The 26,220-nt window shown below is 44.3% G+C and overlaps 1 protein-coding gene across 1 annotated transcript in view; it reads left to right on the forward strand.

The window, feature by feature from the left end:
* Positions 1–20,554, forward strand: part of IDH3A (isocitrate dehydrogenase (NAD(+)) 3 catalytic subunit alpha) — a 114,671-nt gene extending 94,117 nt beyond the window's left edge. The window contains exons 9-11 of the mRNA XM_078685206.1: positions 18,235–18,319; positions 19,345–19,497; positions 20,153–20,554. Of these exons, the coding sequence (XP_078541332.1) occupies positions 18,235–18,319; positions 19,345–19,497; positions 20,153–20,236 (322 nt within the window). The 3' untranslated portion in view covers positions 20,237–20,554. The remainder of the gene's footprint in view (positions 1–18,234; positions 18,320–19,344; positions 19,498–20,152) is intronic.
* The last annotated feature ends 5,666 nt before the right edge of the window (positions 20,555–26,220 follow it).

Here is a 26,220-nt window from a genome sequence, read left to right on the forward strand (position 1 = left end):
CCTGGAAGCGACCCTGGGAAAAAACGGCCAAAAAACCCAGCTGTTCTGTCCAGGGGGGGGTGGAGAGGGGGGTGCGGGGGGGGGGAGACAGAAAAGTCTAACAAATAATGTGCCCCGTGAGGAAGCGACCCTTGCCCAAGGGGTCACTTTCATTACAATAAAAACAAGTACTTGGTGTCTAGTGGGGTTTTTCGGCCCCCTCACCCTCTCAAGAGCCAATTCTTGAGTAGTTTTCTGAAGATAAGGTGCTTATCCTTGGATCTTATGTGAGATTGCTTGAACAGAAAAGAATGTGCCACCCATGTTTTTTTCTTGTATCTGGGGATTTTGAGGCGAGTTGGCACTCTAGAGTGGAGGTTCCTTTGTTGAATGTGTTTAGTGATTTTTTTCCTGTTGAATAGCGGTACCGTTCCATGTATCGCTTTGTGGGTGATACCAAGAAGCTTGAACGTGTATCTTCTGGCAACCAGTAACCAATACAGGGCTTTCAAGGCAGGGGTGAGGTGGTCTTGTGGCTTTATAAGTAAGAGTAGTCTGGCAGTCTAGTTCTGAATCCGTTGTAGTCTTTCCATGGTTGTTAAAGGTCATCCGTGGTAGAGGCTATTGGTGTAATCGAGTTTGGACAGAACAGGGGAGATAGTAGCTTGGATCTTGTGTGCAAATCCCAAATGGGGAAAGATTTGTCCCAGAGTTTTTATAGTAACAAAGCTTGATCTTGCTAGTTGGTCTACTTGGGCATTCATCAATAGGTTGGAGTCCATGGTCATTGCGAGGTTTCTTACTTCCTTTGATACTTTAGGCTGTGTTCCCAGATCATCAGGCACGCGGCGAGCGGGTCATAATGTTTCCAATCAGCATACTTGAGTATTTCCGTTTCCGAAGCATTCAGTTTGAGATGGCTCCAGATCAGCCATTGATCCACAGCTCTGAGACAACTGAAATTGGCGAAGATTTTCCAATTTGTCTTTGGGGCATTCCAGTTGAAGGAGTATTTGCGTGTCATCTGCATAGTTCACATGAGGTGAAATTGATTGGTCAGTACTGGAAATGACTTCATTTAGATGTTGAAATGCGTGGGCGAGATGATAGAGCCTTCTGGGACCCCTGCTTTTGTGGAGTACGGCTTGGTTGAGAAAGGTGATGTATGAATGACATTAGTTCAGTTGCATAGGTAGGATACGATCCAGTCTAGAGCAGACCCTTCTTTGCCGGCTTCGTAGAGTCATTGTATTAGAGTGTCATGGTCAACCGTGTCTAAGGCAGCCGAGAGGTCCCAGAGAAGTAGTGCAGCAACCCCATTGTGGTCCACTGTACCCTGCTTGCCATCTGGGATGATCTGAAGAACGGATTTTGTGCCTCTTCCTGAACTGAATCCCGTTTGGAAGTCTGAAATTATAGTATTCTCTTCAACGCATTGTGACATCTGGTCGAACGCTGCTCTTTCTGTCGTTTTGCAGAGGAAAGGTCCATTTGTAATCCATCTGTAGTTGTCATGCTTCAACGGGTCCTAGATTGTTTTCTTTAGTAATAGGCATATGTATGCCTTTTTGAGATCTTCTGGAAATATTCTGGTAGTTAAGGAGTTGTTGAGGATTCTTTTTAGTGGAGTGGCAGCTGAGGCTGTTAGAAGAATTGTCTTGAAGGTTTATGGTGGTAACAGGTCAGATGAGCTGCCGGCAGGCCTGCTCCCTTTGACCAAGTCCGTAAATTCATCGTGTGAAATTTGTTGGAATGAAAGGAGAGGCTGTGTTAGAGTATTCTTGTATTGTTGTTTTGTAGAAGGGGCAGCGCTGGTGCTTTTTCTTTGTTTTAAGTAAGAGTCTTTTGCTGTGTAATTATTTGCCAGTGTGTGTGAAATCTTGAGTAACAGGATGATCTCCTTCTAGGCAAATTGGTTTACGAAATTCATTGAGTATTTTATAGATATGCTGTTGCAAGTAATGTCCCGATCGAAGACTGCAGCTTTGTGCCACTGTTATTTAATAAGGATTCTCCTTTTAACAGAACGTAATAACTTAATCATAGCAATTAATAGAAATCCTATGTTTAAAATAACATTTGAACTTCTGATCATTTACCAGGACGCATATGTGTCCATTACATGGGTATTTTGAGTAGTCACATTATAATCTATATATCTTTATTAAGGGAATAAATGGAAATAAATGCTTGATTAATCAAATCGACTCTTTTCAAAAAATATTCTTCACAGGAAACATTGCTAAAGATGTCTTATGTGTTCGGCACTTCCAGGCAGGAGAGCTTTGCAGCATTTACCGTGCATGACACATTTTGTTAAGTGCTTACCTTCCCATAACCAATCATCAAACACTTAGGGCCTAATTACAATGTTGGGAGGAAAGCCTCCAACCAGGAGGATTTCCGCCCTACATCGTAGGTTTCAGTCCGACTGCCATATTAGGATGACCGTGGGCGGAGTGAAACCTGCTGGTGGATTCCAATATGCTTCTGAGCCCGTCGGAAGTCACCATAATGCCCTAATGACGGCGGAGCAAGGTTTGGCTCTACCGTCTGGATTATATGATGGCAATTTCTGACAGCCTTTTCATGTCGGCCTTTCCGACATTGAAAAGCTGCCAGAAAGTGTCTTTGGGGCCCCTAGCAGGTTACCCTTGCCCCCTGGACCTCCCCTATGGGGCTTGGGAGCACCTATGCTGCCCCCCTAAACATCCTAGCACCATGTGACAAACAACGCATGGTGCCTGCCACATTGTGCAGGGATGTTTGAATACATCCATTTCCCAATGGCAGCTTGTGCTGCAGGCCTTTTCTGCTCTTCTCACAAACTGGCATTGGAAAATGGATGTTTCCAACCCCCCCCCCCCCATAGGGTGGTCGTATCCAAATCTAGCGGTCAGAACCACCGACCTCTGGTCGTTCGGATCCAGACTGCAATGGTGACATCATAACTAGTCCCTTAATTGCATTTCCCCAGAGCATCCTAAATTGGTTACAGAATGCGCTCTTGTTCTTTGGCGCACAGCCTACGTATATACATTCCTTACAACTTTCTGATTTCTCTAAAATGTTATAAGTGTGGTTATGCTTTCAAGCATGAGAGATGTAATGTATGTTGTTTTGCCCAGGCACACTAGTTATTTATAAAAAAATGCTTTGTGAAAGATTTGTGTCAAGTGAAACGCAATTAAAATTCAGAAATGTGCAAAATATACATGCAAATGGAGGGCTAAAAAACGTAAGCAGTTTTAATGAACAGATGTAAAGGTTAGTTGAAGTGGGATTTCAACCTCTGAATGAGATTAAAATATCAATCTGTGTTTGTCTTTGTTGTGGTTACAGCATTGTATGAACGTTTATAAGTGTTTTCTCTAAGTACCCTTACAGCTTCCCAACTTTCTTCACAAACTCTTGTCATACCTTTGACACATGCTGGCGGGATCAGCAATTGTTTCCTAGTAACTGAAATGGTAGTTTTGGGAGAAAAGAATGTCATTCAGTCAGTGGGTAGGTGATGATGGTGACACGACCTTTCTTAGATTACTGTGATGACCCAGAGATGCATAGGGCTGAAATCTAGCATTCAGGGCCCAAGAGGTCTGTGCCTTTTCTTTTTATACCATCACTGAGCAATCATGACCATTACCAGCCATGATCTTTTTGGTCCCTCTTACTCGCCAAAAGCTTGTGATTTAGCTGTGGGACATAACGTCGGAGATCAGCTATGGAAATGCAGGCTCTGTAACCAAATGTTTCCTCAAACCTTTCACTCTTTTCAAGGAACTAAGGCACACATAGTAATGTCAGCGAATGGATTACATTCAAGGGTACAATTATGGTGTGATGCTTAGATGAAAGACTTGAAACAAGCATTAGCAAAGCAAACAGGTCTTACATTTTGTGAGTCCTAACTAAGACATTAGAAATGCTTGTTACAGTGAAAAACAAAAACAGTTGTCTATTGGATACATAGCATCTGTGCAATAAATAATTTGATGTGTGATTCACTGTACTTTTTGTAAGGTAAAATACTCCCTCAGTATAATGCAATGCAATTACTCCAAAGGCTTGCTTTCCATTGCACAGCCAAAATCATATGTTGGACAGCCAACAGCATGAGGTGAGAGAGAAATACTTCTCTGGACAGAGCGGAAGCCCACTCTGTATATTTAAAAGCATTGGTAAAGGAGGTCTTGTAGACAGCTGCAATGGCCAGCCAGATTTCAAAATCAGAATTATTTAACCCCTGTTCTGCCAGACCCCGCTAACCCCCCATTACGTTTTGTCCGCGTTAAGAATTAACACCAAAATTGCGTCCGTATTTTCCAACATCCCTGGAATTCTAAAGATACCCGCGGTTTCTGCATTCCCTGAGGGAACCTATAAATCTTCTAAAATACAGCTAAACTTTTGGGGGTTTTCGGAAGAATTGGAAAAAAGTGCTGAAAAAGAGAGCAGCATTTTTTCCCATGCAAATGGTATCAATGAAGACTTTGCGATGCTACAATCTCCGTCTTCACAGCTTTTATGAACAGGCATACGTTTGTCAGAAAACCATATTTTGCAACACAGTTTTGGATTTTTACTGGTACATTTTCCTCATTTTTGTTCTTTCAGCCTCCTTCCAGTTAGTGGTAGAAATGGATGTGAAACCAATGGTGAAGCCCAGAAAGCCATACCTTATGGAAACGTAGACAAAAGCTGAATTCAGCAATGGGTCATTTGTGTAGATCCTTTAAGGTTTTTCACTAGAAAGTAACAGTTGAAGTAAAAAAAAATATTGAAATTGAGTTGAAGAAAACAGCCACTTTTGCCTGCGTTTTCACCCTTAACTTCTAACTAGGGTAGATTTTCGAAAGCAAAATACTGTTAAGTCTGCTGAACCCTACTGGTTGCGGGGATATATAGGGCTTGTAGGTTCACCAAGAACCCGAGGTACCCAGAGCCAGTAACTGAGCTATACCTTCTAATTGTTTTTCAGTGTGTACCGGGTATACAGCAGTTCATTTGGTAAAATATAACGAGTGAAAAATAGGTATCAAGGAAACTTATACATTTCCGAAATGGGAACAAGATATGGAGTTTAGAAGCAGTGGTTATTTGCACATCTCTGAATTTGTGGGTATGCATATTAGCATGTGAATTAGAGGTCAATTTTCAAAATGACTTCTTTTTTACACACTGTCTTAAATTTAAAAAGCACAAATGTAAAGAAAGACAATTGGTAATAACATGTTCGAGGCATGTGGGCTGCTGAATTCATATCTTTGCATAGATCGCCGCCTAGTGTTGGGTCCGGATGATTGCACCTTGTTGTCCTGGAAGAGTCTTCAAAGTATCACAAGATGGGTGACTCCTACCCTGGACTACAGTGCGCATGGGCATCTTCTCCATCCTCAGATTGTTTTTTTCCACCATTGGGTTCGGATGTTATTCCTCTACTCCAACTTCGGAATCAAAACTAATCTACTTTCTAAGGCCAAAAGGCCTTCTACCTCGACTGTATTGTTCTTGAGGTACTCCTTCACTCGTTTTAACTTTCCATCTCGATCCGGTCGTCAACGCGGGCCGTTGAGCCTTTTCGACACCACGTGGGACTGCTGTCGATGGAAAGGAGCCTGTTCAAAAGGTGCCCACAATGCCACTCCAAATTCCTGCATACTGACAAACATACAGTATGCAAGAGGTGTTTATCACCAGACCACAACAAACTTGCTCAGCGTGTGCCCAATTCCGTTAGAAGAAAACCATCCGGAATCGACAAGCCGCTAGGCAAGAGATGCAGCGGCCGGAACCGGAGAACATCTTTGATGACGAACACAACCTTCCGGAAGCGGCAGACTTTGATCTAGAAATCGTCACCGTTGAGGACCAGTCGGACTCTGATGACCAGATCACACAGGGGCAAAAAGTGAGTACTCTGCCCCCGACCCCGCTTATTCCAAAAGAAAAGGCTACGGTCGACGCATTGCCTAAAGGCCTTAGCCGAGATCGACAAGTTACTTCAGAAGCCCCGCCTTCCGGCTCGGCTCCGATACACCTGGCCCGAGTAACACTCTCCCCAAAAAGGTTGTCGAACAGAAAAAGGTTGTCGAACGAAGGTCATCTAACCAAAGAAGGTTGTCGACCCAAAAGTCGTCGAACCGAAGAAGGTTCTCGAACAAAAGAAGGTCGGCCAACCCAAGAAAGTTATCGAGCCGAAAGCTCTAGAGCCGAAAAAGAGCTGTAAGCCGCAGAAGGTCATTGATCCAAAGAAGATACTCGACCCGGAGAAAAAGCGCGTCGACACGGAAAAAGCCGTCGCCTCGAGCAAAAACATTGAGCCGAAAAAGGTCGTCGAGCACAAAAAACAAGACAAACGTATCGAACCAAAGACTCCGGTCGATCGAAACAGGTTGTCGATCCAAAGAAGGTCGCCGGACCAAAAAAGACTGTTAAAGTACTAAAGAACGTCGACAAGGACAAAGTCGTCGAACCGAAAAAGGTCTCTGACCCTTAAGCAACAGTCGAACCAGACAGAGCTCCACGACCTAAAGCTCTCGAGCCAAAAAGTCACGGACTAGTCACCAAGCCAAAAACATCGGCACCAAGGCCACGGACAGTTGAGGAAGAACTCTTCCATCCTGATCCAGTGAGTGAGGAACAATCTAAACTGTACAAAGACCCTGAAACAGGAAAGGTTACAGTTTACCATTGGCAAAAGAGACCATTGGACACGGACACTCCTTTCCCTGTTCCTCCAAAGAAAAAAGACTTCGGGACATCTCCCTCAAGACCTTTCACTCCTCCTCCTCTCTATCCAAATATGCCTTTTGTGCCCTACTCTCCTACACATTCACAGTATGATGAGGAAGAGAACATGGGGGTAGATCCTCATGGCAATTTTGATGAGCCATAGCAGGTGTGTGGAATTTATTAAAATATCTACATGTCCATGGGGCAAGTTGCCACATAAATCTACTTGTCCTGTAACAAAATCCACTTGTCCCTTTGGTGCCATGTGGTTCGGCGACAAATTATGGCAGCAATCTCATTATATAGCCTCTCTGATTATGCCAGGGCTCATACCATAGTAGTCTTTGAATACTAGCAATCCCTTTATGTTGCCACGTTTCTGCAGATCTACATACTGGGACTGAAGGTAGTGGTAAGCAATAGTTCCAGGGTTGGAATGCCCTTTAAGTCTGTGCAAATCTACTAACTTGCATGTTTTAAGGGTTTTCAACAACTCTTCTCTAATCTTTTCCCATACTGAGAAATCTTGGAAATGTACTCCTGACAATGGCAGACGTAAACCTTCTTCCAGAGTTGGGGAAAAAAGTGGTTGATGGGAAAATGACCTTGCAAACACTCGGGTTTTCGCATTAGCAAATCTACACATGCAAATTTGCTCATGATAAACTGCAGTTCACAAATATTTTCCAGTAGTACATTTCTTGCCCTACTTCTATAAATTCTTGTAAATTCACGAAAGCCATACAGCAGCACTTAATGCAAGGACATATACCAAGGGTGCACTTTTGAGACTTTTTTTAATAATAGGGCCCCTAATTTGGTCTGGCGTTAACCACAACCTTTTGTGTTTGTTAAAATTCTCTCTCCCTCTCTCTGTATCAGCTGGCTTCAATGTGAGTTACGGCATTAAGCTTTTTCACAAGGAGTATATTGGCACGCAAAGTAGTTTTGTTCAGTGGCAGTAACTAATGTGGCAGTGTGTGCTTTTTTAGACCTTTTTTTAGTTGCTTTTGCCAATGTTTGTTATAATGGTGAGGGCCCGGCAGTTCTCACATCAAGAAGGCTTTACAAAAACCATGCCAAAACAAGTCACGTATTGGCAAAACTAAAAAGCTGATCACTAATTTCAGACCTACTGGTGTTGCCAATGCTTGTTTATTTTTATGTTTCTCATAATCTTATTGAAACTGGGTACTGATTTTCCAATATGAATATTTTTGCGAAATACTAGCATGCATCAACACATTTTACTAAATGATGCTGCAAAAAAACGGTACCTGAAATTTCACAGTAGTTTAGCAAAATGTTTGTTATCCTACTTTCATTTTTTTAGGAACATTTTTTATTGAAAGCAAATAGTCATTAATCTTGCTCTCAAGCTTTTGCAAATATTTGCATCTAATCAGCGAGCATTCTGGGAGCATTATGCATAGCCTCATATTGCTAAACTTTGAAACTGTGAGTACACATGCTTATACTGTAACCACTGTCAGTAGTGCGATCAGAACTTACATTTACTTAGTGCACTCACCCTAATAATAAAGGCTTTCAATTATTGAACCACAAATACAAGTTTGAACAGCATTAACATAGGCACACAAATAATAACTTAACTTCAGGCAGTGCTCTTCCCTGGCCCTTAATGTGCTACTGCAAACTGGCAGCCAAAGGCTTTGTGCTGCAGGGGGTTGTGCTTACTTGTCCCAAGGACAAAATACACATTAAAACCTGTTGCCCTTGACCCCAAACAATATGTCCTGGGCGTCGGGCTATAGGAATTCCACATCCCTGGCCATAGGATCCTGGTGCACAAGATCCTGATGCACAAGATAACCCATGGGATGACCAAAACGATCCATATGATCCACAGCCCATCCCAGACACCTCCACATACCCTACAAAACCGTCGCCTACTGATGACACCATTCTTTTCAATCAATTGCTAGATAGGTCAGCAAAATATCACAATGTGGACATGCACACTGACCCCATAGAAGAGGTCTTTTTATTTGAAGCCTTTCCTACTTCTGAGAAAAATGTCAGGACACTTCCTATGTTAAAAGGGGTACTTAAACATGCGCCAGGCATATTCAAAGATCCAGCCAGAGCGCGTGTACTCAATCCCAGAATAGAGAAGAAATATAAGGCGGCCCCTTCCGACCCCGCCTATATCAAATCCCATTTGCCTTTAGACTCACTAGTAGTGGCAAACGCCCGAAAGAGAGCCGACTCACAAACAACAGGAGATGCTCCCTCTCCTGACAAGGAGTCTAAGATCTTAGAAGCCTCAGGCAAAAGGGTGGCCTCACAAGCTGCAAATTCATGGAGGATTACAAACACACAGGCTTTATTAGCACGCTATGATAGAGCGCATTACGATGAACTTGAATGTTTGCTACAACATTTACCAGAACCTTTTAAAGCTAAAGCTAACGACCTCATTCAGGAAGGCAAGTTTATAACTAATGCTTCCATTAAATGTGCGCTTGATGCAGCTGATACAGCAGCAAGATCCATTAATACTAGTGTATTACTACGCAGGCATGCGTGGTTACGCATCTCTGGTTTTAAGACCGAGATGCGGTCCACAATCCTCAACCAACCAGTTAACCCAGATTTCCTGTTTGGTCCAGCAGTAGACTCAATATTAGACAAAATGAAACAAGATACTGAAACTGCTAAGTCTATCGGCGCACTTCAATTTCAACAACACAGAGGTTCCTTTTGTCGCTCCTCCTACAGAGGCTCCGCAAGAGGCAACACATCACAGGCTTCCTCTACATTCAAAAGTAACACCCAGAGTACCTTTAATAAAGGCTCCAACAGAGGGGGTTATAGGGGAAACAATAACAAGGGCAGGGGACGTGGCGGCAATAACACCAGAGCCTCCACTGCCACCAAACAGTGACTTTATCACACTCCCAACACCGGTCGGAGGCAGAATAAAAGAGTTCCTACCAGTCTGGAATTCCATTACCCCAGACAGGTGGGTGAGGCAAATTATCCAGTATGGTTACTGCCTGGAACTCACTTCTACTCCACCCAACATACCACCCAAACATCGTCCTTTGTCCAAAGAACACATCCCACTGGTACAACAAGAGGTCGCGTCCATGCTAGAAAAGCGAGCCATAGAGCCAGTCCCTTTTCAACATCAAGGGACAGGAGTATACTCTCTATACTTCCTAATTCCCAAGAAGGATGGGTCCCTCAGACCCATTCTAGACCTCAGACCGCTAAATCAATACATACTCTCAGAGCATTTCCATATGATTACTCTACAGCAAGTACTCCCGTTACTCCAGCAAAACAACTTCCTTGCTACATTGGACCTCAAGGACGCATACTTTCACATACCTATACATCCAGCTCACAGAAAATACCTCAGGTTCACAATAGAAGGGCAACATTATCAATGCAACATTATCAATTCAAAGTTCTCCCCTTCGGGGTAACTACGGCCCCAAGAGTTTTCACAAAATGCCTAGCGGTTGTAGCAGCACAGCTCAGAAGGCAACACATCCACGTGTTCCCATACCTCGACGATTGGCTCATAAAGGTCAACTCATACGCACAGTGTGAAAGCCATATGTCTCAAACACTACAGCTGTTGCACAGTCTGGGGTTTTCCATAAATTACCCAAAATCACATCTACAGCCCTCCCACATACAGCAATATCTGGGAGCCACAATAGATACCTCAGTAGCAAAAGCATATCCAAATCCAGCCAGGATAGCCAATATGCAGACTCTCATTCAAAAGTTTCAGCCACAACGCTCCTTACCAGCTCGAGTGTTCATGTAGCTCATAGGCTTGATGGCCTCCTGTATATTCATTGTCCCTCATACCCGACATCAAATGTGTCCACTGCAAGAATGCCTAGCAAGGCAGTGGAACCAAGCTCAAGGACAATTAAAAGACCTAGTGTTGGTGGACAGTCGCGCCTACAACTCTCTGCAGTGGTGGAACCCACAAAACCTTTCCAATGGGTGACTGTTCCAAGAGCCGGTTCCACAAGTAGTACTAACAGCGGATGCATCACTGACGGGTTGGGGAGCCCACGTACTTCAATTCACAGTTCAAGGGCTCTGGACAATCAAACAAAAAACACTGCACATTAACCACTTAGAGTAGCTTGCAGTGTTTCTAGCACTGAAAGCTTTTCAGAAGTACTTGTACAACAAGACTGTGTTGATCCGGACGGACAACATAACTGCCATGTATTACATACAGAAGCAGGGAGGGACACACTCTCCACAGTTATCTCACCTAGCACAGAGCATATGGAGGTTGGCAATTCCAAAGAACATCTTTCTCCTAGCAGAACACCTGCCGGAGAAAGACAATCAAGTAGCAGATCTGTTAAGCAGGCACAGCCAACAGCTACACGAATGGGAGATTCACCCTCAGGTTCTCAAACCATTCTTTCAGCAATGGGGGCATCCAGAGATAGACCTGTTTGCCACAAACGAAAACTCAAAATACCAGTACTTTGCCGCCAGGTTCCCACATCCGTTGTCACAGGGCAATGCGATATGGATGAACTGGTCAGGCAGATTTGCGTACGCTTTTCCACCAGCCCCACTGATTCCGCTGGTGGCACGCAAACTACGCCAGCAGTCACTCACAATGATCCTGGTTGCTCCCACATGGGCAAGACAATCATGGTACACAACGTTTCTGGAACTTTCAGTAGTTCCCCCACCAAAGACTGCGCCTCTCGCCACACCTTTTAACTCAGAACCATGAAGCAATCAGGCACCCAGATCCCAATCAGATGAACCTAGCGATCTGGCTCCTGAAGTCTTAATTTGCCTCCTGATTGCATGGACATTATCAAGGAGGCAAGACGTCCAACTACTAGAGCCTGCTATGCAGCTAAATGGAAGAGATTTGTAATTTATTGCAAAAATAACCAAATCAACCTATTAGATGCTTCCATCCAAAACATTATCTGTTACCTATTGCATCTTCAAAGATGCAATTTGGCATACTCTTCTATAAGACTACATCTTGCTGCTATTGCAGCTTACCTCCAAAATAGACAACACATGTCTTTGTTTAAAGTACCCCCAATCAAAGCTTTTATGGAAGACTTAAAAGGATAATCCCTCCAAAGCACCCACCTTCACCAGTCTGGAACTTAAATATAGTACTTACCAGACTTATGGGACCTCAGTTTGAACCACTACATTCATGTGAATTACTATTTCTAACTTGGAAGGTGGCATTTTTGATTGCCATTACCTCCCTCGGGAGAGTGAGTGAGCTACAGGTATTAACCATTCAAGAACCTTTCATGCAAATACATAACAATAAGGTAGTGCTTCGTACTAACCCTAAGTTTATGCCAAAAGTTATATCCACTTTCCATATCAATCAGCCCATAGAATTGCCAGTTTTCTCCTAAAACCGCAGTCAGTGGCTGAGAGAGCCCTACACACACTAGATGTAAAAAGGGCTCTGCTATATTACGTTGACAGAACCAAATCATTCAGAAAAACAAAGCAACTATTCGTTGCTTTTGCACCACAACATAAAGGGAATCCCATCTCAAATTCAGGAATAGCTAGATGGATAGTTAAATGCATTCAGATATGCTACCAAAAAGCTAAACGCACCCTAACAGTTCCCCCAAAAAAACACTCAACCCGTAAAATGGGGGCATCCATGGCATTCCTAGGAAACATTCCCCTAGAAGAGATATGTAAGGCAGCTACATGGTCTACCATACACACTTTCACTAAACACTACTGTGTAGATGTGCAATCAAAGCAGCAAGCTGCTGTGCCAGGCTGTCCTTAAAACTATTTTCCGAACTGCTGCAGCTGGTACAGGTGACCACCGCTAGAGGAAATACTGCTATACAGTCTATGCAAAGATATGAATTCAGCAGCCCACATGCCTCAAACCGAATTTGCTACTTACCAGTATGCATCTGTTCTTGGCATGTAGGGCTGGTGATATTCATATCGCCCACCCTCCTCCCCGGTGCCTGTCACAGCTGCAGTACTTTTCTACATACATTTACATGGACATCTCTTACTTTTCTATACTCCATCTTTGCCACAATGGCGAAAAACAATCTGAGGATGGAGAAGATGCCCATGCGCATTATAGTCCAGGGGAGGAGTCACCTATCTCGTGATACTTCGAAGACTCTTCCAGGACAACAAGGTGCAATCATCCGGGCCCCACACTAGGCGGCGATCTATGCAAAGATATGAATGTCAGCAGCCCTACATGCCAAGAACAGATGCATACTGGTAAGTAGCATATTCCTTGTTAAACTGTGTTCCCCTAAAGTCTCCTGATAAAAATGGTACCTCACTTGTGTCGGTAAGTCTTAGTGCCCACGACAGAAAATGGACCAAAACAGTGTGTAGGCTTAGTCCCCACAACAGGAAACGAACCATAAGGCAACATGGACACATCACATTTTTCCACTGAAAACTGACCTTTTTTTGGCAATGTGCTTAGCAGTGAATTTTGGGCCCCAGCTCAGCTGGCATCAAGGGAGACCTAGCAAACCTGAATATTTTTGAAAACTAGACACCTAGAAGAATCCAATATTTGGTGACTTGTGTGGCTCTCGCCATGTTCTGATACCCAGAATTCCTTGCAAACTTCAAAATTTGTCTAAAAAACATTTTCCTCACATATCTGTGATGGAAAGTTTTGGAATCTGAGGGGAGCCACAAACTTCCTTCCTTTCAGCATTTCCCCAAGTCTCCCGATAAAAATGCTGCCTCACTTGTGTGGGTAGGCCCAGTGCCCATGACAGCAAGCGGCACAAAAGACAGCATGGACGCATCACATTTTTCGACTGAAAGCTGACCCTTTTTTGCAACATGCCTAGCTGTGAGCACGAGTTAGGTAGCGTTTTTATCAGGAGTCCTGGGGGAATGCCGGGTGGTAGGAAGTTTGTGGTGGCCCATTGATTCAACAACCTTCCATCACAAAAATGTGAGTAAACAACTTGTTTTTGTCAATGTATCAAATTTACAGAGGCTTTTGGGTAAGTAAACGTGGTGGGGTCCACACAAAACATACACATATTATTCTATTGGTAACCAGTTTACAAAACGATGTGAGGGCAGAATGTGTTCACTACAAAGAGAGTATGCACTGACAGTAACAAATTTAAAAAAACACCAAAACATTACTGCAAACCCTTCCACTAGTCACAGGCCTTCTGGTTGGATTTGGCACGAGGGTGAGTAAATGGTTCATTAAAAAAAGTTTATTTCCTAATGACTTTAAAAAAATGCAATCTGAAAAATAATTTTTTAATAATTTCAACATTAAATCAAAGAACCATTGACTTACAGCACGTGAGCTGTAAAGCCACTTCCTTGGACCAACCGCTTTATAGTCCATTCACACTCCTTTCATGCATTGGACACAGAAAACCATTCACATTGCCAGCTGTGGGCCCAATTCAATACACTTACATTTACAAACCGTGGCATTCAAGGGCCCATCACTCTCATACGCCGACAGTACGAACACTGTACCCAGCACCGAGCACTCTAACACCAGACATCTGACAAATACAACTCGAGCAAGTCAAAACACTTACTGGCTACCAGCGACCAACACATCGTTAGTCCACACACAACGCCAGCCAAGCAAGCGACAGCCTACACACACCAGACGCTAGTCCACATGAACTGCCAGTCCACACGCACTGCCAGCCAAGTGCCAATCCACATGCACCGCCAGGCAAGCACCAGCCCACACGCACCGCCAGTCAAGTGCCAGTCTACACGCACACCTCCAGCCAAATGCCAGTAAATGCTGGCCATCTACTTAACTTCTCTCTCTTTCTATTCCTCTCTCTCACCTTCTCTCTCCTACCACAGCGTGCATAAATCAGCCACAATATTGACCCCATCATGGGGAGCAACCCTTGCCCAAGGGGCAGATCCCCAATATATAAATAAGGAAAATCCCTGGGGTCTAGTGACTTTCTGCCTTCCTCGCTGGGTAGATGGACCTAAAAATAAGGCCTATTTGCCTTCAGGTGGCAGAAAAGGGCCAACGTATTGCCATTATATTTGGGAGCGACCCTTGCCCAAAGGGCGCTCCCCAACATATAAGTAAGTTGAATCCTTGTTGTCTAGTAGTATTCTGTCGGCCTAAAAATAAGGCCAATCTACCCCTGGGGGGGCAAACTGCCAAAATATGTCCAAACATTGGTGAGCGACTCTTGCTCCCAGGAGGCAGATGGGCCTACAAATAAGGCGAATCTGCCACTATGCAATTGTGGCCACACCCACGATCGCACTGCAGGAATACACTGCAAAGAGACACCGGGGAAAGGAAAAACTCCTTCCTTTCCCCTGTGCCTCTTTGCCATCCCCGTTTCCCACTGAAGGGAAAAAACATACTTTTTTCTCCAACGCGCTTGACGCAATGGCTTCTAGCACGTGCTCGGCCTGCTGTAGTGAGGTCGGTGCACCGACACCATCAGCTCGCCTAGAGTGGGGTCGGTTGGGGCAGAGCCAGACTGGCCAGGTGGGCTGCCAGGATGGGGGCTTGTTTTGGACCCCCTGGGAGGCTGTTTTTGTTACCGGGGGCCAGCAATATCGGCCCCCTGTAACAAAAGCGGGCGAAATCGTCCATTGCAATACGCTCAGCTCTTTCGAAATTTCAGGCAGCCTCAGCAGCAACAACAAAGCCCCTTGTACAAGTCCTATAGGGGTAAAGTAAAGGTAGGGTTCGCCTTCGTGGAGCCGGGCGTCAACCTTCCTCCTCCTCCTCCTCCTCTACCTCCCCAACCCCTCCTGGTAATGCGGGAAAGCAGCCCTAGATCAGCCATCCTGGATCATGTAGGACACGTGGGAGGCCGGCTTACCCATTTTCTACAGGATTGGAAATTGATCACATCGGACCTTTGGGTTTTAGATCTGGTAAAATATTTGTACGCCCTTCCCTTCAGGGAATTCCCTCCTTCTTTACCTCCTTACCAAGGGTTTTGCACAGACGATGATTTAATTCTCCTTCAGAAGGAGGTTCTTGTCCTGTTACAAAAAGCTGCGACAGAGGTGGTTCCGGAGCAGGAAAGGGGTCAGGGATGCTACTCCCTGTATTTCCTGATTCCCAAGAAGGATGGCAGATTACGTCCTATCCTGGACCTCAGAAATTTGAATCTGTGAGCCCTTAAGACTAGCGTACCTGACTTCACTTTGGCACCTTGCCTTGGTGGCCCCTTGTCACTGTGATCCCTTAAGACAAGCATATCTGATTCATTGTGGCCCCTTGCCTTGGTGGCTCCTTGTCACTGTGATCCCTTAAGACCAACATATCTGATTGCACTGTGGCACCTTGTCACTGTGATCCCTTAAGACTAGCGTATCTGATTTCTCTGTGGCCTCTTGTCACCCTGAGCCTTTAAGGCCCCCGTATCTGATTCACTGTGGCCCCTTGCCTTGGTGGCCCCTTGTCACTGTGATCCCTTAAGACCAGCGTATCTGATTTCACTGTGGCACCTTGTCACTGTGATCCCTTAAGACCTGCGTATCTGGTTTCACTGTGGCCCTTTGCTTTGGTGGCCCCTAGTCACTGTGATCCCTTAAGACCAGCATACCTGACTTCACTGTGACCCCTTGTCACTGTGATCCCTTAAGACCAGTGTTTCTGATTTCACTGTGGCACAGTGTCACTGTGATCCCTTAAGACCAGCGTATCTGGTTTCACTGTGGCCCCTTGCCTCGGTGGCCCCTTGTCACTGTGATCCCGTAAGACCAGCGTACCTGACTTCACTGTTGCCACTTGTCACTTTGTGCCCTTAAGACTAGCGTACCTGACTTCACTGGGGCACCCAGCCTTCGTGGCCCCTGGCCAGCGTGAGCTCCTCAGAACAGCTTGTCTGACTTCACTGTGGCACTTTGTTTTGGGAAGCCCTTTCTACCTTGAGCCCCTAAAAACAGCGTGTCTCACTTCACTGTGGCATGTTGCCTTGGCGGCCCCACGTTACAGCGAGCGCTTAAGAACAGCACGTCTGACTTCACTCTGGCACCTTGCCTTGGTGGCCCCTTGTCACTGTGATCCCTTAAGACCAGCGTACCTGATCCACTGTGGCACCTTGTCACTGTGATCCCTTAAGACAAGCGTATCTGATTCACTGTAGCCCCTTACTTGGTGGCCCCTTGACACTGTGATCCCTGAAGACCAGCGTATCTGATTTCACTGTGGCTTATTGTCACTGTGAGCCCTTAAGACTAGCGTACCTGACTTCACTGTGACTCCTTGTCAATGTGAGCCCTTAAGTCTAGCGTACCTGACTTCACTGTGACTCCTTGTCAATGTGAGCCCTTAAGACTAGCGTACCTGACTTCACTGTGGTACCCAGCCTTTGTGGCCCCTGGCCAGCGTGAGCTCCTCTGAACAGCTTGTCTGACTTCACTGTGGCACTTTGTTTTGGTAAGCACTTTCTACCGTGAGCCCCTATAAACAGCGTGTCTCACTTCACTGTGACATGTCGCCTTGGCGGCCCCACGTTACAGCAAGCGCTTAAGAACAGCACGTCTAACTTCACTCTGGCACCTTGAATTGGTGGCCCCTTGGCACTGTGATCCCTTAAGACCAGCGTATCTGATTTCACTGTGGCACCTTGTCACTGTGATCCCTTAAGACAAGCGTATCTGGTTCACTGTGGCCCCTAGCCTTGGTGGCCCCTTGTCACTGTGATCCCTTAAGACCAGCGTATCTGATTTCACTGTGGCCCCTTGTCACTGTGATCCCTTAAGACCTGCGTATCTGATTCACTGTGGCACCTTGTCACTGTGATCCCTTGAGACCTGCGTATCTGATTTCACTGTGGCCCCTTGCCTTGGTGGCCCCTTGTCACTGTGATCCCTTAAGACCAGCGTACCTGACTTCACTGTGGCCCCTTGTCACTGTGATCCCTTAAGACTAGCGTACCTGACTTCACTGTGGCACCCAGCCTTTGTGGCCCCTGGCCAGCGTGAGCTCCTCAGAACAGCGTGTCTCACTTCACTGTGGCACCTTGCCTTTGTGGCCCCTTGTCACTCTGAGCCCCTGCACTCTGTAGGTAAAGCTCACCCTACTGAACCTGTGCAGTAGTCTTTCCATCCACATGGGATTATCAATGCTGGGTATTTCCTTTCTCTCAAGTCTCGAGCAAAAAGAGAATGATGAAAGGCGGAAACGATATTCCAGGAGTTAACATATTTGTATACATATAAATAGACACAATTGATTCTATAGAGCCTAATAGTGGCTAGAGTGTTACGGTCATACATGTTTTCATTTTGCTTTATTGGAGTACAAATACTGAAACACTTAAACATGCTCCAAAACTATCTGTATAAGAGAAGTTACATTGAAATAAATATTTTACAATTTTATTTTTGAATGGCGTATTTCTTAAATGTTAAGCGGCTGCAATGGATCATGCATTGTCAAGCATGGTGAACGCTCAAGTCAATATACCAGCCACATGCTTTTTATACAATGAGCTAATGTAACATTTCTAATTGTGTTTTATGCAGTGACTTATGTGCAGGTTTGATTGGAGGACTTGGAGTGACACCGAGCGGAAACATTGGCGCCGATGGTGTTGCTATTTTTGAATCGGTAAAGTGTTTTGTTTGTAACAATATAGTACACTCTACTTCCATTGTAAATATAAGGAATATTTGCATTTCGGTAAATGTACATACAGAACAATCATTTCAAACCCAATCGATCAAGGATTTCCAACATCAGAATTCCACTTTCAAAGGCGTAGCTCATTAGGCACATTTTTACAAGTTCTGAAAGCAAAGGTCATACTGCAAGGACCCAGACAAAGCTAGAGTTTTATTGTAGACCACCAGTATCGGCCACATCTTACGTTGCGCTTTGTCTAGTTTAATTTGTGAAATTTGTGTATTACAAGATTTGTTCTTAAGGAGGAACTAATGTGTCACAAGTTACAGAATCTATTGTGATCAGTTTTTAGATTTTGTGTTCTTCTATTATCCACCGCTTTGACACTGTATCGCAACCCCGCTTTCTCTTGGTGACCATAAAAGACCGGTAGCTGTAGCTCCTTGAGATATTCCTCTTCCCACCAGAAAAGAATATTTGAGCTGTTAATGGTGCCGGCAAAGAGGGTTACTCGTCAAGCTCGTCTTGCCACCCAAATACAAGGAGACTGTTCCACCGTGGTGTTTCAGTGTCAGGACAATTGATATTTAAGGCAGTGATCATGCTAATGAAGCAAATAGGAGTGGCATTGCTATGAACCGTTAGACCTGATCAACCCGCAGAACCTGGGCCAAAGCATTATGGGTCTCTCACCGTTTACCATTTTCAAATTTGGCCTCATTCCCCTGTGCATTATTGCTTGCATATTGACATCATCTTAGTTAAGTACAGTGCCCTACCTAAGTTGAATTTGAACTTAATAATTACATTGACTAGTGATGCCCTCCACTACCAATGCTCTATATGTCCAGCACCTGTGTGAATTTGCCACTAAATATCTACTCTCAAAGGCAGTTTTTTAATACTATGACTTTGCATTGTTCGTGTATTTATTGGCCTTTTGTGTTGCAGAGATTGGGTGGTGTTGCTGACTCTTGATCCAGGATAAATGTTTTTTGTCCAATCTGTAGGTTCATGGGACAGCACCAGACATTGCTGGCATGGATATGGCGAATCCCACTGCCCTTCTTTTGAGTGCTGTGATGATGCTGCGGCACATGGGACTCCATGACTATGGCCTGAAAATTCAAAAAGCATGTTTTGATACAATCAAAGATGGAAAGGTATGTTAATACCATTTGTGAGACACTTTTACTGCAAAGGCAGTATTAATAAATGCCATTGGACACCACTTTTAGATCTATAAATATAGTGCTCAAGTTCAACCAATTAGTACTTGATATGTAATATGAAAACCAAATAAATAGTGTAAATGTTCAGCAGGGCCTGGAATACAGTTTACTTATGTGTACATTTCTAGTTCACAAACTTCCCCCCACCCCATTCACATATGTCTACAGAGATTCTGTCTATGGGCACTGGGTTTAGTTGCATATGCACTCAGATACCAAACAGTACAATGCAGCTCTCTCCTGTATCTCTGCATCACACATAGTGAATAAATAACGAAGTGTAATGTGTTCATCTTTACTGGTGCTGAGTGGTCTAGACTTGCATAAAATTGTCATCAGGAGCAGACTTTCTAATACTAGTACAGGAAAGCCTGATATGCTGGGCAAAACACTGAGAGATGGAATTGCTGCGAAAATACCAGCACATTTAAATTGCAGCTCAAACTGCTATAGAAATATTTATTGGTCAGGAACCATCTTTGATTATTCCACAAGTCATGTATTTGATAATATTAGTCAAAAGGCATTTTTAAACTTTACTGTGAAAACTAATTTCTTTATTTATTTTTTAACCTTTTTTCCTTAGACACTGACAAAGGATTTGGGAGGCAAGTCCAAGTGCTCAGAGTTCACAGATGATATTTGTCGCCGGGTACGGGACAGTGACTAAAGAGTTGCTGATGTACATTGCAGCAGTTACTCCTACCGGTGACCGCACAAGCCAAGAATCACACTCCAGTTATCATTTGATTTACATGTTTTTAGCTTTGGCACCTTAAAAAAAAACGCACAGCCTAAGCTAAAAGCTTATTATTCTTTTGTGCCTTGCTTGTGATTTTATCATTTTGTTGCTTTTGATATTCTATTTATTTTCATAAGTGTCCGGTGAAAAAATGTATTCTTTTGTATAACGTAATTCTATTTGGGAATTCATTTGCAGTTGCTCACTCAAAGCTTCAATAAACAAGTATGATTTGTGAAATGCTTACTTTTTGTGATCCATAACAGTGTTTTTCTGTTACTGATTCATTGTTTGTGCTAAATGACTTTGGCCTTCATTACGAGTTGCCTTAAGTGTCTAAGGGATCCAAAACCACAATACGTTGGAACTGAGTGTTAGTCGTAGGTCCCAGTTTATTTCCAAAAGGCGTGACTTAAATGATAGACTTTATGTACTAAGTATGATTTCTATGCATTGCAACTGTAAATGTACAGGAAAAGACTAGAAAGCTAAGCATATGTTACCAAATATTGGTGTGATGAGATGTGGTCAGATGTTAAGACTGCAGGGGATATTTGTTTCCAGGAAAAGTAGAGAAAGAACCAGGTAGGTTCTGAATGATCTCAAAACACAAAAGGCATATTGTATAACTCCAGAGGGTGGATTTACTTTCCTATCCAATCTATGCCTTTGGCCGCAAAAGCAGAAACCAGTTGTATCGTGATGGGAAGCCTCACCTTCATTATATGGCATGCATGCTCTACGGCAGCCTCACCCCACTCTTATAAGATGGTACTACCAGGGTGGACTTGACCTCATTTGTAAGGGAGTTTTTAATATAAGATTAAGCATGTATAGGATAGGGAGCCATGTATAGGATAAGGATGACAGTTAGCCCGCTAGGCAGGCTAACTGTCATCGCCCTCCAACCTTTAGTAAAATAGACCCTACCCAGTTTTCCAATACTTTGGCCTCATCGTGGTCTTCTATCCAGGAAGATCTTGAGGGGAACTTGTCCAATTTTACTGATTGGATCTCCGCCTCTGTGTCAGTTTTTTCTCCACCTTGCCGGCCTCAGTTGGCCTGAGATTCCCCTTCAAAAGCTTGGTTTTCTTCAGAACTGAAAGCCTTGAAACATGAGTGTAAAGTACTGGAAAGGGCATGGCGCTCTAGTGACTATGGCCTTCAAGCAAAAATCTTACTTAGAGCAAAACAAAAAAGCTATTATACCGCTATAGCAGCCGCAAAAAGTTGCTACTTTTCTCTACGCATCGATCTGGCCAATAATAATTCTAAAGAAATTTGCTATTGTGCAAAGTTTTATGTCTCCGAGCGCTCAAGCTCGAACTGCACCAGTCTCAGTGACTTGGTGCAACACTCTTGCAAAATTCTTCCTGGATAAGATCTGCTCTATTCAAGCCAGCTTTATTTCGTGTTCCACAGCTTTCACGGTCCCGGTGTCTGGCTGGCCGGCTGACACTCCTATTAACACTTTGTCAACTTTTGAGCCTATTGAGTTAGCTGGCTCGCTCAAAATTCTTAAATCCTTGAAGTCGGGTTCGCCGAATGACCCCTGTGCCGCTAGACTTTTGGCCGCGGTTGCAGATACGATCAACCCGGAAGCCAATAAAATTGTCAACATGTCTCTGCTGGAAGGTCGTCTTCCATCTTCTTGGAAGCAGGCACAAATCCTCCCTCTCCTTAAGAAGCCGTCCCTTGACCCTCTGATACCGGGAAACTATCTCCCTATATCATTGCTTCCAAGCCTGGCCAAAGTTTGTGAAAAGGTCGTCACCAAACAACTGACCGATTTTGTAGAGGCATCAGGTCTGTTACATCCGGCTCAATCGGGATTTCGAGCCTCGTTCAGTACAGAGTCTGCCCTGCTGCAGGTGACAGAAGCAATTCGCGGGTGTCTGGATGCCGGCAGAAGAGCGGCATTGGTCATGCTCGACTTGTCGGCGGCATTCGACACTGTACCGCATACTTTGCTTCTGGATCGCCTGTTGGAGATTGGGATATCCGGCTCTGTCTGGCGCTGGGTGAAATCTTTCTTGAAAGACCGGTCTCAGCAGATTTGGCTCCCTACCTGTGCTTCAGCCTCTCAGCAGGTAGCTACTGGTGTGCCGCAGGGGTCATCCCTTAGTCCCCTTCTTTTTAACATCTATGTTACTCCGCTGATTTATTTAGCGGAGTCTTTAGGGGCTAAGGTGATGGCCTATGCGGATGATACCCAGCTCCTGTTTTCCTGGGGAAGGGCAGAGGACTCAGTTCTGGCAGCCAAATACTGTCTTTCATCGGTCTTTGGCTGGCTTGCCTGGGCACAGTTAAAATGTAATGAAGAGAAATCAGAGGTTCTTTTGTATGGTAGTTTTCCAGCTGACTTCTGAGAGAGGCTATGGCCTCCTGGTTTCCCCATGCCTAATGCCATGGGCATTGTGGCAAAAAATCTGGGGGTATGGTTTAATGACAATCTGACCTTCTCTACCCAGGTCAGAAAGTTGGCTGGGACCTGCTTTGGTACACTAAAAGCCCTGAGGAAGTTCCTGTCTCTTCTTCCTAGACCTTCCAAAGAAACGGTTGTCGGTGCTTTGATTTTGTCTCGGTTGGATTACGCCAATGCGCTCTATGTGGGCATCTCTGGCTACCTCCTGAACAAATTGCAGGTCGTGCAGAACTCGGCTGCTAGACTTTTACTGGGTATATCTGGCAGATGTAGTGTGCGTGCCCATTTGCGTTCTCTGCACTGGCTACCGGTGGAGGTGCAAATAAAATTCAAAACCCTGGTTATTGCCCATTGTCCTTCCTACCTCCAAAAGAGGTTTGTTTTCTACAATCCTATGAGACAGTTGCAGTCATCCTCTAAGCTTCTGATGCAGACCCCTAGATTTAAACGGCAGAGGTTAGGTGGAAGTTCCTTTGTACGCAAAGCTGCTTTGGCTTGGAACGCTCTTCCCTTGACTTTACGTAGTACTCAAGACTCCGTGATCTTCAAAAAAAAGTTAAAAACTTTCCTATTTGAATAGTGTCTTGGCTACCGGATCCTTTCCTGAGCGCGCGACGGGATACTCTTCTGAGTAGCTGTGCGCGATATATGAATGGAGTTAGCATAACAAGGTGTTAAAAACACTTTAGGGTATCCCACAGGAATTTCCTTTATTCGGTGGTACCCTAGGTATAAATTTGTACGGTAAAAATTTGGGTAAAATGCCCCTGTCATCCTTTTAAGGGTGCTAACATGTTTCTGCCCATTTGTGTGCCCATGGGGTTGGTCAAGGTCTTTTGTCAGGGCTATCAGAGGATCCCCATTTACCAGGCTCAATATAAACACATCAGGCGAGACAGAAACTTCCTACCTTCACCATTTACATGCGCAAACCTAGGGTAAAAAAAAACACATCATTATCAAAATTAACTGGTTACAGAGATCATGCTTTGTTATAAGAAAGTGAGAAAATACATCAATCAGCACACATGACACTGCATGTAACAAGTGTTATGTTACTACTGCAATTGTCTATGTAATCATTCAAGCTCTCAGTTTACTCATGGCCTGGCACAAGGGTGACAAATCCTGTAGTCACACACTTAGTGTAAATAAATAACAATTATATATATATTTTTTTTTTTTTTTTTTAAACGTAAGAGTTTTATTAAGGATTGCCAATATTACACAGCTTCATGCCTACAACCCTGGGGCCGGCTGCTCCTTCGTAAACACTGGTCAGATACACATATTACACAGCTATTTAGCCGACAACCTTTGGTCCGGCAGCAAGTCAGTTAAGAGGATGTATGACGTTACAACGGGAACTTTTACATCGCATACCATTACAACGTGAATTTTACAACGCAGGATCATTTACAACGACTACCTTTACAACGCATGTCATTACATAGCAGATGCTATTACAACGCATGCAATTACAACGTAAGTATAGGTAAGTATATCATTTTTAAATATATAATAAGTAATAATAATTTAATTTCTTTATTTAATTTTATTAATTTAAGTAATTTTTTTAAGTTATTTTTTTTTAATTAACCCTTAAAATACCCCGTACCCCAAAACCCAAACCTAGCCCTGAACCCTTAAAATACCCCTGTACCCCAAAACCCAAACCTAGCCCTGAAACCCAAAAATACCCCTGTACCCCAAAACCCAAACCTAGCCCTGAAACCTAAAAATACCCCTGTACCCCAAAACCCAAACCTAGCCCTGAAACCTAAAAATACCCCTGTACCCCAAAACCCATACCTAGCCCTGAAACCTAAAAATACCCCTGTACCCCAAAACCCATACCTAGCCCTGAAACCTAAAAATACCCCAAAACCCAAACCTAGCCCTGAAACCTAAAAATACCCCTGTACCCCAAAACCCAAACCTAGCCCTGAAACCTAAAAATACCCCTGTACCCCAAAACCCAAACCTAGCCCTGAAACCTAAAAATACCCCTGTACCCCAAAACCCAAACCTAGCCCTGAAACCTAAAAATACCCCTGTACCCCAAAACCCATTCCTAGCCCTGAAACCTAAAAATACCCCTGTACCCCAAAACCCATACCTAGCCCTGAAACCTAAAAATACCCCTGTACCCCAAAACCCATACCTAGCCCTGAAACCTAAAAATACCCCTGTACCCCAAAACCCAAACCTAGCCCTGAAACCTAAAAATACCCCTGTACCCCAAAACCCAAACCTAGCCCTGAAACCTAAAAATACCCCTGTACCCCAAAACCCAAACCTAGCCCTGAAACCTAAAACACCCCTGTACCCCAAAACCCAAACCTAGCCCTGAAACCTAAAAATACCCCTGTACCCCAAAACCCATACCTAGCCCTGAAACCTAAAAGTACCCCTGTACCCCAAAACCCAAACCTAGCCCTGAAACCTAAAAATACCCCTGTACCCCAAAACCCATACCTAGCCCTGAAACCTAAAAATACCCCTGTATCCCAAAACCCAAACCTAGCCCTGAAACCTAAAAATACCCCTGTACCCCAAAACCCAAACCTAGCCCTAAAACCTAAAAATACCCCTGTACCCCAAAACCCAAACCTAGCCCTGAACCCTTAAAATACCCCTATACCCCTAAACCCAAATTAAATAAATGATTAAAAAAACATAAACTTACCTATACTTACGTTGTAATGGCATGCGTTGTAATAGCATCTGCTATGTAATGCCATGCGTTGTAAAGGCAGTCGTTGTAAAAGATCCTGCGTTGTAATAGTAGCGTTGTAAAAGTAGTCTGTTGTAAAAGTTGCGTTGTAACTGTTGTTTCCCCAGTTAAGATGGCGATAAAGACATATCGGCATATAACACATAATCACATTTCTCTTACTTTTGTGTTTTTTCATTAATCAAACTTAACTTAACTTTTGACTCTGTAGCATGACAGCAAGCACGTAGTGCCGTTCTTCAGGTATGCAAGTTCCCGTTTGTGGCCGTTGAAGGTATCCCTCATCCCCCACCCTCTACTGAAAGTCCCCTTGTGCCCCTGGCTATGCTTGTCTTGTTGGCTGGCTTATCGGTGACATACCGGAGTGTATCCCCAGTTATACTTCCTCACCCCTCCTCCTCCTCATCGTCAGAGCTTTCCGCTTCATCCTCTGACAGGGGGTCACACAGGTCACCCCGGTATTTATTCCAGGGCGTCCAAATCCTATTCCACTTACGTGGGTTGGCTCTTAGTTTATATACCGCCCTTTCAGTCACCATCAGCGCGTCCATATTCCTGCACCACAGGGCCAGAGTTGGGGCTTCTGCTGCCCCCCATTTCTGTGCTATGTCTCGTTTGGCGACCATTAAGCCGATAATGGTCCACTGTTGACTCTGTCGTGGCAGATCCGTAGGGTCCCAGATGTGCAGCAGGCACGTGCGTGGGTCGGGCAGTAGGGTTGTGTCTAGTGTTTGGGAGATGGTGCGAAAT

This window comes from Lissotriton helveticus, chromosome 3_2, assembly GCF_964261635.1.
Source record: "Lissotriton helveticus chromosome 3_2, aLisHel1.1, whole genome shotgun sequence".
In the NCBI taxonomy this organism is placed as follows: Eukaryota; Metazoa; Chordata; class Amphibia; order Caudata; family Salamandridae; genus Lissotriton; species Lissotriton helveticus.